Here is a 15,115-nt window from a genome sequence, read left to right as displayed (position 1 = left end):
CTGACCACCTGGTTGGCTCTGGCGAGATCCCTCGTGGGGAAAAAAAATCAGTAGCGATGGATCTCCTTCTCTATCGCCATCCTCTTTCCAGTCTTCGGCAACGTTGATGATTTTTTTGAAAAAATTACAAAACATTCGGAAAACTCCTCCACTGTTCTTAGACCCAACGGCGCAAAGCAAAAATCTGAAGATGGCTACTACACATAGGAACAGCCGTGGTACTGCCTGACATCATACAAGAGACGGGCATACCACCAAATGGTGATCAACAACATCCACACAAAAAAAACAAGAAGGAAAAAGACAATTATGGACCTAACCACTAGACTGTGGAGTAATACAAAGCTTGTGAATCCAGACAAGTATTCATGAGGCAAAACTGCCTCCTCTGCCCGGACCTGCACAGTTACTCTGAGCATCAGAGCATCAAACCCCTTCCAGAATACAAGTACTGGCTGTGTCTGCTGGTCCAAAGAATGAAAGAATGGGGTATCACACAAACAGAATAAAGAATTTTATTTCACAAAATAGTTTCACAGATTTGAACAGACAGGCATCCTCACTGTCTCAAAAGTGCTTGATCAAAAGAGTTCCAGTGTCAGACATTTGTAGTCTCACAGCTACCAATGCAGCCAGTTTGAGAGACTGGAGCAGTGATGTCTCTGGACTGAAGGATCACAGGCAGTTTTTGGAACAACCGGAGACGTACTGTGAAGATTCATCAAGAATCTGGTGGTAACTATGTGAAGCTTTCACTTCTCGGAGGGTGCGAATGGATCATTAAACCAGGAAGGCGGACTGCTGGGTTTCAGCAGTAGGCAATGTACGGTCTCTGAGTCAGGAAAAATGCAAGTTAAGACTAGACGGCAGCAAAGAATTCTGGGAACCACATTAGCACAGCAGGGCACCAGTCAATAGATTACAGGGGCTGGTTGAGCTCGCTGGCACTCAGTCAATGTAGACTGAGATCAGTCACTGGTTAACAGAGATGGGAGAGGTCCCTGGCCATGGCAGTGACTGGCACAGCACCAGTGCAGACAGGAACAAGGTCAATGAACGCAGATGGGAGGGCTGCCAGGAACAGCATCAATAGAGGCTGGAATCAGTCAATGAGCTCTAAGAGGAGACGAGCTACTTGTTACGCTGCCAATGTACTGTAGCATCTGTCTCTAAGCAGAGAGAAGCTACCTTCAGCCATTACGTGTGGATAGGGGAAGGGCTCACAGCCATTACCAGTGAAGACTAGGAGCAGTGATGAGCTCTTATGAGGCAAGGGGTCCTAGCTACGCACCAGTGCATGTTATAATCGGTCGCTGACTGAGGGCTGTGGTAGGGGCCTTAGCTCAGCAATAGTGCATCCTGTAACCAGTCGTGGGCTAAGGGGGTGTGGTAGGGGCCCTAGCTCAGCACCAGTGCATCTTGTAACCAGTCGTGGACTGAGGGGGTGTGGTAGGGGCCCTAGCTCAGCACCAGCGCATCTTGTAATCATTCGTGGACTGAGGGGGTGTGGTAGGGGCCCTAGCTCAGCACCAGTGCATCTTGTAACCAGGGGTGGACTGAGGGGGTGTGGCAGGGGCCCTAGCTCAGCACCAGCGCATCTTGTAACCAGTCGCTGCCTGAGGGGGTGTGGCAGGGGCCCTAGCTCAGCACCAGTGCATCCTGTAACCAGTTGTGGGCTGAGGGGGTGTGGCAGGGGCCCTGGTTCAGCACCAGTGCATCCTGTAACCAGTCGCGGACTGAGGGGGTGTGGTAGGGGCCCTAGCTCAGCACCAGTGCATCTTGTAACCAGTCGCGGACTGAGGGGGTGTGGCAGGGGCCCTAGCTCAGCACCAGCGCACCTTGTAATCATTCGTGGACTGAGGGGGTGTGGTAGGGGCCCTAGCTCAGCACCAGCGCATCTTGTAACCAGTCGTGGACTGAGGGGGTGTGGTAGGGGCCCTAGCTCAGCACCAGCGCATCTTGTAATCATTCGTGGACTGAGGGGGTGTGGTAGGGGCCCTAGCTCAGCACCAGCGCATCTTGTAACCAGTCGTGGACTGAGGGGGGGTGGTAGGGGCCCTAGCTCAGCACCAGCGCATCTTGTAACCATTCGTGGACTGAGGGGGTGTGGTAGGGGCCCTAGCTCAGCACCAGTGCATCTTGTAATCATTCGTGGACTGAGGGGGTGTGGTAGGGGCCCTAGCTCAGCACCAGTGCATCTTGTAATCATTCGTGGACTGAGGGGGTGTGGCAGGGGCCCTAGCTCAGCACCAGCGCATCTTGTAACCAGTCGTGGACTGATGGTGTGTGGTAGGGGCCCTAGCTCAGCACCAGCGCATCTTGTAACCAGGGGTGGACTGAGGGGGTGTGGTAGGGGCCCTAGCTCAGCACCAGCGCATCTTGTAACCAGGGGTGGACTGAGGGGGTGTGGTAGGGGCCCTAGCTCAGCACCAGCGCATCTTGTAATCATTCGTGGACTGAGGGGGTGTGGTAGGTGCCCTAGCTCAGCACCAGTGCATCTTGTAACCAGTCGCGGACTGAGGGGGTGTGGCAGGGGCCCTAGCTCAGCACCAGCGCATCTTGTAACCAGTCGCGGACAGAAGGGGTGTGGTAGGGGCCCTAGCTATGCACAAATGCACGTTGGAACTAGTTGCTCATGAAGGGCTGTGTGAGGGCTCCTAGCTCAGCACCAGTGATCCTGGCACAGCCCTGGCTCACGCTGGATCCAGCCACACAGCTGGAGGAGAGCAGATACCTACAGCCCCTGCGTCCATCCTCTGAAGGCTACATTAGAGTCCAGCATTCCAGCCCTGAGCTGCTACCCTGATGCAAACTTCTGCTGGATGCGCCTGTACTGCAGCAGCTCCTGTGCGGACACGGACGGCTGTAGCTGTTCGGCTGCTTGCACAAAATCCTCCATCGTCAAAACCAGCTCTAGCTTCTCAGTATGCGACCCTGGGGAAGAAGCAGGGAGAGGGTGACGTTAGCCTTCATCTGATGATGATGATGGTGTAAGTGCAGAAACAATGGAGACAGTGAGGCAACAAAGTCAGGCAGAGGCAGGAAACAGCGGATCATGCTCAGGGTCACAAGGATCTCACAGCTACTTCCCAGGGACCTGAGTGGATGTTGTGATATGGGAACTATGGCCAGAGTTACAGCACAGGTAGCTAGGAAACTGTTACTGGTCAGAGTAGTTTGTACATGCTTGGACCTGTACTCAAACACCAGCATTTCTCCATCACTGAAGTGATGTTCCATCAACAAGGCAAAGAGCATTGTAGGAAGTCTGCCGTCATGAGACCCACAGTGAGACCAGCTGACACTGGAACCAGCTGATACTAAGGTCAGCTAACACTGAGACCTGCTGACACTGAGGCCTGCTGACACTGAGGCCTGCTGACACTGAGGCCTGCTGACACTGGAACCAGCTAACACTGAGGCCTTCTGACAATGAAACCTGCAGACACCAAAACCTGCTAACACCCGGTGTAAGGCAGGCAACACACCAGCAATGAACACCTAGCTCATACCTTCCTCCAGCTGCACCACCTTCCGCTTGATGGCAGACATCATGGCGTCCGAACAGAGTGCGTAGAGATCTGCTCCAGTCACCTGTGGAGGACACTTCTCAAGGGCCATAGACAGGTTTACAGATGGGTCCAGCTTAAACCTGCAGAGAAAGCAGAGCAGCACAATCTGAGAGGAGGAGGGCCAGTGAGAGTGACAAGAGGGCCGGTGAGGGCGACGAGAGGGCCGGCGAGGGCGACGAGAGGGCCGGCGAGGGCGACGAGAGGGCCGGCGAGGGCGACGAGAGGGCCAGCGAGAGTGAAGAGAGGGCCAGCGAGAGTGACGAAAGGGCCAGCGAGAGTGACGAAAGGGCCAGCAAGAGTGACGAAAGGGCCAGCAAGAGTGAAGAAAGGGCCAGCAAGAGTGAAGAAAGGGCCAGCGAAAGTGAGAAAGGGCCAGCGAAAGTGAAGAAAGGGCCAGCGAAAGTGAGAAAGGGCCAGCGAAAGTGAAGAAAGGGCCAGCGAAAGTGAAGAAAGGGCCAGCGAAAGTGAAGAAAGGGCCAGCGAGACTGACGACAGGGCCAGCGAGACTGACGACAGGGCCAGCGAGACTGACGACAGGGCCAGCGAGACTGACGACAGGGCCAGCGAGACTGACGACAGGGCCAGCGAGAGTGATGAGAGGGCCAGTGAGAGGGAAGAGCGGGCCAGCGAGACGGAAGAGAGGGCCAGCGAGAGGGAAGAGAGGGCCAGCGAGAGGGAAGAGAGGGCCAGCGAGAGTGACGAAAGGGCCAGTGAGAGTGACGAAAGGGCCAGCGAGAGTGACGAAAGGGCCAGTGAGAGTGAAGAGAGGGCCAGCAAGAGGGAAGAGCGGGCTAGAGGGCCAGTGAGAGTGAAGAGAGGGCCAGTGAGAGTGAAGAGAGGGCCAGCGAGAGTGAAGAGAGGGCCAGTGAGAGTGAAGAGAGGGCCAGCGAGAGTGAAGAGAGGGCCAGCGAGAGATAAGGAGAAAGAAGAGAAGAACGAGAGAGGTGCATCGTCCCCGTCTGCATGGAGGGCACATGGACAGGAAGTCAGGGCCAGGTCTGCATGGACGGCACATGGAGAGGGTGGTAGGGCCCCCTCTGTATGCAAGACACATGGAGAGGGCATTATGGCCCGTCTGTACGTAGGAAACACAGAGATTGTGGTAGTGCCCGTCTGTATGTAGGACACATGGAGATTGTGGTAGGGCCCGTCTGTACGTAGGACACACAGAGATTGTGGTAGGGCCCGTCTGTACGTAGGACACACAGAGATTGTGGTAGGGCCCGTCTGTACGTAGGACACACGGAGATTGTGGTAGGGCCCGTCTGTACGTAGGACACACAGAGATTGTGGTAGGGCCCGTCTGTACGTAGGACACATGGAGAGGGCAGTATGGCCCAGCTGTATGTAGGACACACGGGGAGGGTGGTAGGGCCCCGGTTTGTAAGGAGGACACATGGACTAAGGGAATAGGAGGGGTCCATCATGATCGAAGGGAAATTGCAGGTGGGGAGGTAAACTCATCTCCATGCAGGACACATGGACTAGGTGGCAGGACCCCCATCTGTATGGAGGACTGAGGGAGTGGGAAGGGACCATCACTATGGAAGGCAGTTTGGTGGTGGTTAAACTCATCCGTACGCAGGACATGTGGACTGCGTGGTGAGTCCCAGCTGTTCTAAAGGCGCACAGAGAGAATGAGCAGGCCCACCTGCAGAACGATGCATGGACTAGGTGGAGGACGGCACCATCTTCACGCTCACAGTGCGTGGAGAGACCTATCTGCTAAAAGATGACAGCAGGGAGTAAAGAACTTTCCACAGAGACATATCAGGGGTTGGGGAAAACATTTTGAGGAAAGAGCACGGATAGAGTCCCCGAGAAAAGAAACAAACAGGGAACGTAAGCAGCTCCATCTGCACGAAAGAACACATAGGCGTAGAAGGTAGAAATAATCATATGGCTGGGAAAGTGGGCAACACTGCACTGAAATTCACATGGACCAGGCCAAGAAGGCAGCATGACTAGGCTCTGCACTCACTTTCTGGTGATCGCCTTCAGCACTCGCAGCTGCGATTCACGGTCCTCGTTCACCCCTACATAGAGCAGCTTCTCGAACCTGAAAGGAACAGAAAGGATCATAGCACGTTCTGAGATACAAAGCATATTATCCAAACACCTTCCTGGCTGAGGGGGCTGAATCCCTACTCAAGCAGCAAGCACAGTTCTTGTCAGGGTTAAACACAAGCACACAAGCAACCCCCGAATTATCCTGTGCTCAGACGTCCGGTAGCTTGGAGCAGGGCAGTCCGGCTTATTTTAGAGGCAATGTGTAAAGTAAGTATGCAGCACACAAAGAGGGTTTGCTCATAATGTCTAAAAGCGGCAAGGATTCCTTTCTGTTTCGATTATATTGTATATCTTGTTTTACAAAAGAAAGTATTGAAATCTAAGATCTTTAGCTGTGCTTCGGGTTCGAGGATGTTAATCTCAGCAGGACGGAGACAGAAGTGAGACACCATGGATGCGCTGGAAGGCAACCAGAGCTGAGGAAGCCAGAGCCGCACTGATCACCGAACAAGGGCAGCGATCCAGGAGTCGAACCCGCACCCCTTGGTACCAATAGCCCCATTACCTTTCAGTGTCTGGATCTCCACCCGCCAGCCGCAGGAATACGGGGAATGCACGTCCACTGTCTGGGGTCGTTGTAACAGCCAGTGTCCAACCAGAGATGTCCGAGAAGGATCCCACAGTGCGCCAAACCCGAGGAGACATCCGCTCTACTGTTGCACAACGTCCTTTCTAGCTCTGAGCTGAGCCATTATTTCAGCTTCCAACCCCTGAGGTGATAAGTTGTCCTTTTCTGAAACTGAGGTCTGGTGGTAACCTAGCACCTGACAGACTGTTTGACTGATTCTAGCGCCTACCACAAGGACTGACTATAGTACAATCTTCACTTCAAATAAAGTTACTTCAGTCTACAGTTTTGTATTCTCAAATGGCATGTTGTCTGAAACAGCGTCCTCTATAATCATAAAATCCGTCCAGCATGAAAAACTGACCTTAACTTAATCTTTCTGATTCACACCTCCACTTTTTTTCTTTTAAATTACCCTCTTCTCCCTCTCCCTCTCCCATCCTCCACATGCCTTTTCTATCTGGATATAAGCTTCTCTAAGTCTATCATAAGTTTGCTTTAATCTCTAATAACGTATTTCTGCAATTCATGCGCAACTCATTTCACAGATCACAACCTTTCCTTTTTGGAAAACCTAGAACCTGACAACACCTAATCTGCTGTAGCCCATCTGTTAACCCACCAAGCAGCTGCGTAAACTCACGCACCTCCCGAACTGATGAAAACACCAAACTTCTATTAATGTTTTCTGTCACAGAGAAGATGATTTGAATGTATGGAATGGTCGTTTGAGCATTACAAGACCAATCCCAATAACACTGGACTAACCATGGGTTCCGGAGGAGTGTGCTGTCCGGCGTAAAGCACCTCAACACCTCCCCAGGGGCAGTAAGTGCTATATAGATGTAATTACAATTACGTCTGCCATCCTTACTGAATGGTCTCTAGGAGGCCCGGCCTGTAATTCCTCGGTAAACCGTCGGCGAAGGTAGAAGTGATAGGACACCTGTATGTTTTTACCATACAGCCGACATGATCAATGAATCAGGTTTTAGTTCCAAGCATAAGTATGGAGGATGTTGTGCCGACGGCTTGCACGTTGAGTAGCCTGTGTGTAGCCATTTTAATGGTTGCTGGAGGCAAAGGTTTTTCTTCTTCTAACTTGGAAAATCTGGGAACCAAAAGGTAATGTTGGTCTCTGAGCTATCCTCACCTGGAGTTTCTCCACAATCATGGAGACTATTGTTGGAGGAATCTCCAACCGAATGGTCATCTTATCAACTCCTCTAGCAAGTACTTTCTGACAACTGGTGACGTTCTCCACCGGAGAAGAACGCAGTGGGGAAGCTGCAGATGATACAGACGCACCTCAAAAAAGCAATCAGTGTAGTAATGTCTGGAAGATGATGGAGCACCGGTATCTGGACTCCTCCTCTAGCGACTCTCTCTTTCTCTCACCAATGGTGAGACAGGTCGATTAGCTGGAACAACCAGCCAAGTAGATGTTGGCATCTTTTGAACCGGAGACATGGAAGTGCTCCTCTCTTCGTCATCACTGGTCTCGTTGGTAATTCCAGGGTGATTGAGGTACTTGGAGTGGATCAGAGGCGGAGTTGATCATTCTAGGTGGCAATGGTGATACCAGGCCGGAAAAGGACGAGTGCCCAGAATGAGATCAAAAGTAGTGGGTCACAAGAGTGCCTGAGGGCGTGTGCCCTATCAACTTTGACAGCAACCTCTAATGCATCAATGTGGAATATTTCGACTGTGACTGCTCCAACAGAGATGTTCTTGATGTCAGTAACTTCGTCATCAGTCGATGTATCTTCAAAGTCATCTCTGTCGAATTGTCCCTCGATGATGGTGAACATGTCGGTTTTGAGGGTTGTCACAATCTCGACTGGTGCTCCTGTGACTGTCAAGAATGTCCAGAATGATGCTGATGGTGTCTAACTCATTGTCTTCCTGAATTTCCTTCTCTGGAGTCCTTTCCAGAAGAATGCACGATTCCAGTAGAAGCCTCCTTTAAAAAAAACTGGAATAACAAAAGGTATTATTTTATTGCACTTAGAAATTAGAAAGCGCATTAAATGTGTAACTGTATATCATTAATAATGGGAAACAGTAGCATACCCCATTTATGGTTGCTTAGTAATGCTATCCTAATGGAACCAGGTAAATACCCCTCCTCATTCTAAAAGCTGAGTTGTTTATGGTTATTCTAGCAGCCAGACTGAGCTGGGTGCTACCTGCATGCTTAATCTGGACCAGTCAAGATTTATAGCAGAACTCCAATGTGGTGACAATACCAAAACACCCGCCTGATCGTAGAGAAAGGCCAGCTTTCTCGTAAAATGAAAATGTCACTTACCCAGTGTACATCTGTTCGTGGCATCAGTCGCTGAGATTCACATGGTATGCATGAGCTCGCCATCTGGTGTTGGGTCGGAGTGTTACAAGTTGTTTTTCTTCGAAGAAGTGTTTTCGAGTCACGGGACCGAGTGACTCCACCTTCTGTGCTCATTGCGCATGGGCGTCGACTCCATCTTCGATTGTTTTCCCCGCAGAGGGTGAGGTAGGAGTTGTACTATAGTAATAGTGCCCGCGCAATGAAAAATGTAAGTATGTACCTATTAAAGGATTAAGTAATATATACAAATGTACAAAATTGAAGGTAACTTCTGAACTGCTACAGGCTTCCGGGGAGGTGGGTGGGTCCATGTGAATCTCAGCGACTGATGCCACGAACAGATGTACACTGGGTAAGTGACATTTTCAGTTCGATGGCATCTGTCGCTGTAGATACACATGGTATGCATAGACTAGTAAGCAGTTAGTTCCCCATAAGCGGTGGTTTAGCCTGTAGGAGTAGAAGTTGTCTGAAATAGAGTTCTTAATACAGCTTGACCTACTGTAGCTTGTTGTGCGGATAGCACATCTATACAGTAGTGTTTGGTGAATGTGTGAGGCGTAGACCAAGTGGCTGCCTTACATATTTCCTGCATTGGGATGTTTCCTAAAAAGGCCATTGAAGCACCTTTTTTCCTTGTTGAATGTGCCCTGGGAGTAATGGGCAGTTGTCTTTTTGCTTTAAGGTAGCAGATTTGGATGCATTTAACTATCCATCTGGCTATACCTTGTTTTGATATTGGGTTACCTGCATGAGGTTTTTGGAATGCAATAAATAGCTGTTTAGTTTTTCTGATGTTCTTTGTTCTGTCAATGTAGTACATTAATGCTCTTTTGACATCTAATGTATGTAGTGCTCTTTCAGCCACAGAATCTGGCTGTGGGAAAAATACTGGTAGTTCTACCGTTTGATTTAGATGGAATGGTGAAATAACTTTTGGTAAAAATTTTGGATTAGGTCGTAGGACGACCTTATTTTTATGTATTTGTATAAAAGGCTCTTGTGTTGTGAACGCTTGAATTTCACTTACTCTTCTTAGAGATGTAATGGCGATGAGAAAGGCAACTTTCCAGGTTAGGAATTGTATTCCGCAAGAGTGCATGGGTTCGAAAGGTGGGCCCATGAGTCTTGTTAGAACCACGTTTAGGTTCCATGAAGGAACAGGTGGTGTTCTTGGTGGTATAATTCTTTTAAGCCCTTCTATAAATGCTTTGATAACTGGTATCCTATACAAGGAAGTTGAATAGGTAGTTTGCAGGTATGCAGATATTGCTGCAAGGTGTATTTTAATAGAAGAGAAGGCTAGCTTTGCTTTTTGTAAATGGAGCAAGTAATTTACTATATGTTTTGGAGTTGCATCTAGCGGTTGTATCTGATTATGATGGCAGTACCAAACAAATCTTTTCCACTTACTTGCGTAGCAGTGTCTAGTGGATGGCCTTCTGGCCTGCTTTATGACTTCCATACACTCTTGGCTAAGTTGTAAGTGTCCGAATTCTAGGATTTCAGGAGTCAGATTGCTAGATTCAGCGATGCTGGGTCCGGGTGTCTGATCTGTTGGTTGTGTTGCGTTAACAGATCTGGTTTGTTGGGCAGTTTGATGTGTGGTACTACAGACAGATCTAGCAGTGTTGTGTACCAGGGTTGTCTTGCCCAAGTTGGTGCTATTAAAATGAGTTTGAGTTTGTTTTGACTCAATTTGTTTACTAGGTAAGGAAGGAGAGGGAGAGGAGGAAAAGCGTAAGCAAATATTCCTGACCAGTTCATCCATAGGGCATTGCCTTGGGATTGCTTGTGTGGGTATCTGGACGCGAAGTTTTGGCATTTTGCGTTCTCTTTTGTTGCAAATAAGTCTATTTGTGGTGTTCCCCAGAGTGTGAAGTAGGTGTACAGAATCTGTGGGTGGATTTCCCATTCGTGGACTTGCTGGTGATCTCGAGAGAGATTGTCTGCCAGCTGATTCTGGATCCCCGGAATAAACTGTGCTATTAGACCAATCTGATGGTGGATTGCCCACTTCCATATTTTTTGAGCTAACAAGCTTAACTGCGTTGAATGTGTTCCTCCTTGTTTGTTTAGATAATACATCGTTGTCATGTTGTCTGTTTTGACAAGGATGTATTTGTGGGTTATGATTGGTTGGAAAGCTTTTAGTGCTTGAAAAACTGCTAATAATTCTAGATGATTTATATGCAGTTTTGTTTGATGTATGTTCCATTGTCCTCTTATGTTGTGTTGATTGAGATGTGCTCCCCACCCTGTCATGGAAGCATCTGTTGTTATTACGTACTCTGGCACTGGGTCTTGGAAAGGCCGCCCTATGTTTAAATTTATACTGTTCCACCATAGAAGCGAGAGGTAAGTTTGGCGGTCTAGCAACACCAGATCTAGAAGGTGACCCTGTGCTTGAGACCACTGTGAGGCTAGGCACTGTTGTAAGGGCCTCATGTGCAGTCTTGCGTTTGGGACAATGGCTATGCATGAGGACATCATGCCTAGGAGCTGTAGTATTGTTCTTGCTTGTATTGTTTTGTTTGGAGACATGTGTTGAATGACCCTGTTGAAATTGTGGATCCTTTGTGGAGTTGGCGTTGCTACTCCTTTTGTCGTGTCTATTATGGCTCCTAGATATTGCTGTACTTTGCTTGGCAGAATGTTTGATTTTGCAAAGTTGACGGTGAACCCTAGTTTGTAGAGGGTTTGTATGACTTGATTTGTGTGGTTTGAGCATTGTGTGAGCGAACTGGTTTTGATTAGCCAGTCGTCTAGATACGGGAACACATGTATTTGCTGCCTTCTGATGTGTGCAGCGACTACTGCTAGGCATTTTGTGAATACTCTTGGAGCGGTTGTTAAACCAAAAGGCAATACTTTGAATTGGTAATGTATTCCTTTGAATACAAACCTTAGATATTTCCTGTGTGATTGATGTATTGGTATATGGAAATATGCGTCCTTGAGGTCTAGGGTTGTCATGTAGTCGTGTTTTTTGAGCAATGGTAACACTTCTTGTAGTGTGACCATGTGAAAGTGGTCTGATTTGATGAATGTGTTTACTACTCTGAGGTCTAGAATTGGTCTCAGTGTTTCGTCCTTTTTTGGTATCAAGAAGTACAGTGAATAAACTCCTGTGTTTATTTGTGTGCTTGGTACTAATTCTATTGCATTTTTTTGCAGTAGTGCTTGAACTTCTATCTCTAGAAGCTGTGAATGGTATTTTGTTAAATTTTGTGATTTTGGTGGTATGTCTGGAGGGAATTGCAGGAATTCTATGCAATAACCATGCTGGATAATTGCTAGGACCCATGTGTCTGTAGTTATTTTGTCCCATGCTTCGTAATATTGACGTATCCTCCCCCCCACTGGTGTTGTGTGGGAGGGGTGTGTGACATGTGAGTCACTGCTTGTTGGTAGTGGTTTTGGGGCTTTGAAATCTTCCCCTATTCCTAGGGAATTGCCCCCCTCTATACTGGCCCCGAAAACCTCCCCTGTACTGTCCCTGGTAGGTGGGCGGTGCGGACTGTGAGGTGCTAGCTTGTGTGGCCTGACCCCGAAACCCTCCTCTAAAAGGTGTTTTGCGGAAGGTGTTATAAGATCCTCTGCTCTGCGGGGAGTAGAGTGCGCCCATGGCCTTGGCAGTGTCAGTGTCCTTCTTGAGCTTTTCTATAGCTGTGTCGACCTCCGGACCGAACAGAAGTTTCTCGTTTACTGGCATGTTAAGCACTGCCTGTTGAATTTCTGGCTTGAATCCAGACGTTCTGAGCCATGCGTGCCTACGGATGGTAACCGACGTATTAATGGTTCTTGCGGCCGTGTCTGCTGCATCCATGGAGGAGCGTATTTGATTGTTGGAAATGTTTTGACCCTCCTCAACAACCTGTTTTGCTCTTTTTTGCAGATCTTTTGGGAGATGTTCAATGAGATGCTGCATCTCATCCCAGTGGGCTCTGTCGTATCGCGCTAGCAGCGCTTGTGAATTTGCGATGCGCCACTGGTTTGCTGCTTGGACAGCAACCCTCTTCCCGGCTGCATCGAACTTCCTACTTTCTTTATCTGGGGGAGGTGCATCCCCAGAAGTGTGTGAGTTTGCCCGTTTCCTGGCAGCCCCTACCACCACAGAGTCTGGTGGCAGCTGAGAGGTGATGAAGACAGGGTCCGTAGGAGGCGCCTTATACTTTTTGTCCACCCTAGGCGTCACTGCCCTACTTTTAACTGGCTCCTTGAAAATGTCCTTTGCATGGCGTAGCATGCCTGGGAGCATCGGCAGGCTTTGGTAGGAGCTGTGGGTTGAGGAGAGGGTGTTAAATAAAAAATCATCCTCTACTTGTTCCGAGTGTAGTTCCACATTATGGAATAGAGCTGCTCTAGCCACCACTTGCGAGTAGGCTGTGCTGTCTTCCGGTGGTGATGGCCTAGTTGGGTATGTGTCTGGGCTGTTATCAGACACTGGTGCGTCGTACAAGTCCCACGCATCCTGATCTTGGTCGTCGTGGCTCATGGCGGTGTGAGCTGGCGAATGTGACGGGGTGTAAGTTGGCGAAGCCGGAGTTACAGGTGGAGGCGAGGGAGGAGGTGTTACCTTTTGTGTTGTTTGTTGCTGAGGAGTAAACTGAAGCGTTCTCTTTCGTTTGACAGGTGGGAGGGTACTGATCTTCCCAGTCCCCTGCTGAATAAAGATACGCTTTTGCGTGTGATCCACGTCAGTGGATTGCAGTTCTTGTTCAAATCTATGTTTCTTCATTTGAGAAGACATAGAATGCTCTTCGGTATAGGAGCCAGAAACAGGGTCTGATGTCGCTTTTTTCGGCTCCGAAAGCCCTGTCGATTGTTTTTTCGGCTCCGAGGTAACCTTCCTCTTTTTCTGTGCCGAAAATTCTTGGCCTCTATGTTCTTCGGCGCCACTGTCTCGGCGTCGATCGGTGTCGACACCGAACTCTCGGTGTCGATGCTTCTGTTTAGCACTCTCTCGGTCCCGAGGAGGCTGCGTGCCGGTGTCTCGACCGAAGTCGGACGATCTCGACACTGAATGGGCCTTTTTCGGTGCCGATTGTTGGTCACCGAGAATTTGGGTGGAGCCATGGCCGGTTGGCAGTGGCGTCCCCTGGGCCTTCTTTCCTTTTTTAAGGTTTGATCTCGACGTCTTACTCACAGTTCTTGTAGAGTGTAGCTCGTCGGAGTCTGAATCCTGGATGGAAAAGGATTCCTCCTGTTCCTCTTCTGTCTCGAACTGTGGACGCTCTTTTGGCGTGGACGCCATCTGGAGTCTTCTCGCTCGACGGTCGCGCAGAGTTTTTCGGGACCGGAACGCCCGACAGGCCTCACAGGATTCTTCGCTGTGCTCGGGTGACAGGCACAGATTACAGACCGAGTGTAGGTCCGTATAAGGATATTTGTTGTGGCATTCGGGGCAGAATCGAAACGGGGTCCGATCCATCGGCGTTGTCCTCCACGCGGTCGGGCCGACTAGGCCCCGACGGGGTGCCGAAATCTACCCCGAAGGGCACCGAGGCGCTTCGATGTTGAACGCGTCGTCGTATGTGTCTATCTCTAACCGGATCGCAACGATACCGTCGAAAATCTTCCGTCTTCAGCTAACTTTCCGTTCCGAAACTCGGAGCGACAGGAACACGTCCGAACCCGATGGCGGAAAGAAAACAATCGAAGATGGAGTCGACGCCCATGCGCAATGAGCACAGAAGGTGGAGTCACTCGGTCCCGTGACTCGAAAACACTTCTTCGAAGAAAAACAACTTGTAACACTCCGACCCAACACCAGATGGCGAGCTCATGCATACCATGTGTATCTACAGCGACAGATGCCATCGAACACACTGTTACTCCTCTTAAATGTGGAAAAGGAGTTCAAAGTTGACTGGAAGTTTCCGAGGAATAGAATTCACACCTTAGGGTTTATCATAAGGTTTGGGACATGGTTGGTACCAGCTATCTCATCCCATTCCACCTCAGGCCTGCGTGCGGGTTAACAGAGTCACCTCTGAGCCCAAAACAATTAAACAGGATGGGCACATGACACAGATGCCCCCTTTATCAGCCTTATTAGTTTTTAATTGGGAACTGTTTACTGGATGAATTCAAATCCTCCCCCCCTTCCTCTCGGAAGCCACCAAGATCCGCTGCGGCGTCCCCCAAGGATCGTCGCCGAGTTCCACCCTCTTCAACCTCTACATGACCCCACTGGCCACCATCGTAAGAAGCCAAGGGGCCCCACGACACCCGTTCCCGCCATCCTGTTTCTGGCGGTAAAAACCGCCAGGAACAGGATGGCGGGAAGGGGGTCGGAATCCCCATGGCGGCGCTGCAAGCAGCGCCGCCATGGAGGATTCCCTGGGCCAGGGGTAAACCGGCGGTAAACCACCGGTTCCCCTTTTCTGACCGCGCCTTTACCGCCGCGGTCAGAATGGCCCAGGAAGCACCGCCAGCCTGTTGGCGGTGCTTCCGCGGTCGTTGGCCCTGGTGGTCGGTGACCGCCAGGGTCAGAATGACCCCCTTAGTGTCTTTAAAGTTTTTCTAAACTGCAGTACAAACGGGAGCAGT

General features: G+C 49.8%; 1 protein-coding gene across 1 annotated transcript in view; it reads right to left on the bottom strand.

The window, feature by feature from the left end:
- Positions 1-2,661: 2,661 nt before the first annotated feature.
- PEX6 (peroxisomal biogenesis factor 6) overlaps positions 2,662-15,115 on the bottom strand; it is a 203,915-nt gene continuing 191,461 nt past the window's right edge. Inside the window, exons 15-17 of the mRNA XM_069236435.1 lie at positions 5,554-5,631; positions 3,513-3,652; positions 2,662-2,934 (exon numbers count right to left, since the gene is read on the bottom strand). Of these exons, the coding sequence (XP_069092536.1) occupies positions 2,798-2,934; positions 3,513-3,652; positions 5,554-5,631 (355 nt within the window). The 3' untranslated portion in view covers positions 2,662-2,797. The remainder of the gene's footprint in view (positions 2,935-3,512; positions 3,653-5,553; positions 5,632-15,115) is intronic.

The sequence above is a fragment of the Pleurodeles waltl genome, chromosome 5 (genome assembly GCF_031143425.1).
Source record: "Pleurodeles waltl isolate 20211129_DDA chromosome 5, aPleWal1.hap1.20221129, whole genome shotgun sequence".
Taxonomy (NCBI): Eukaryota; Metazoa; Chordata; class Amphibia; order Caudata; family Salamandridae; genus Pleurodeles; species Pleurodeles waltl.
Note: the sequence above shows the minus strand (reverse complement) of the source record. Positions and strands in the feature narration are given on the sequence as shown.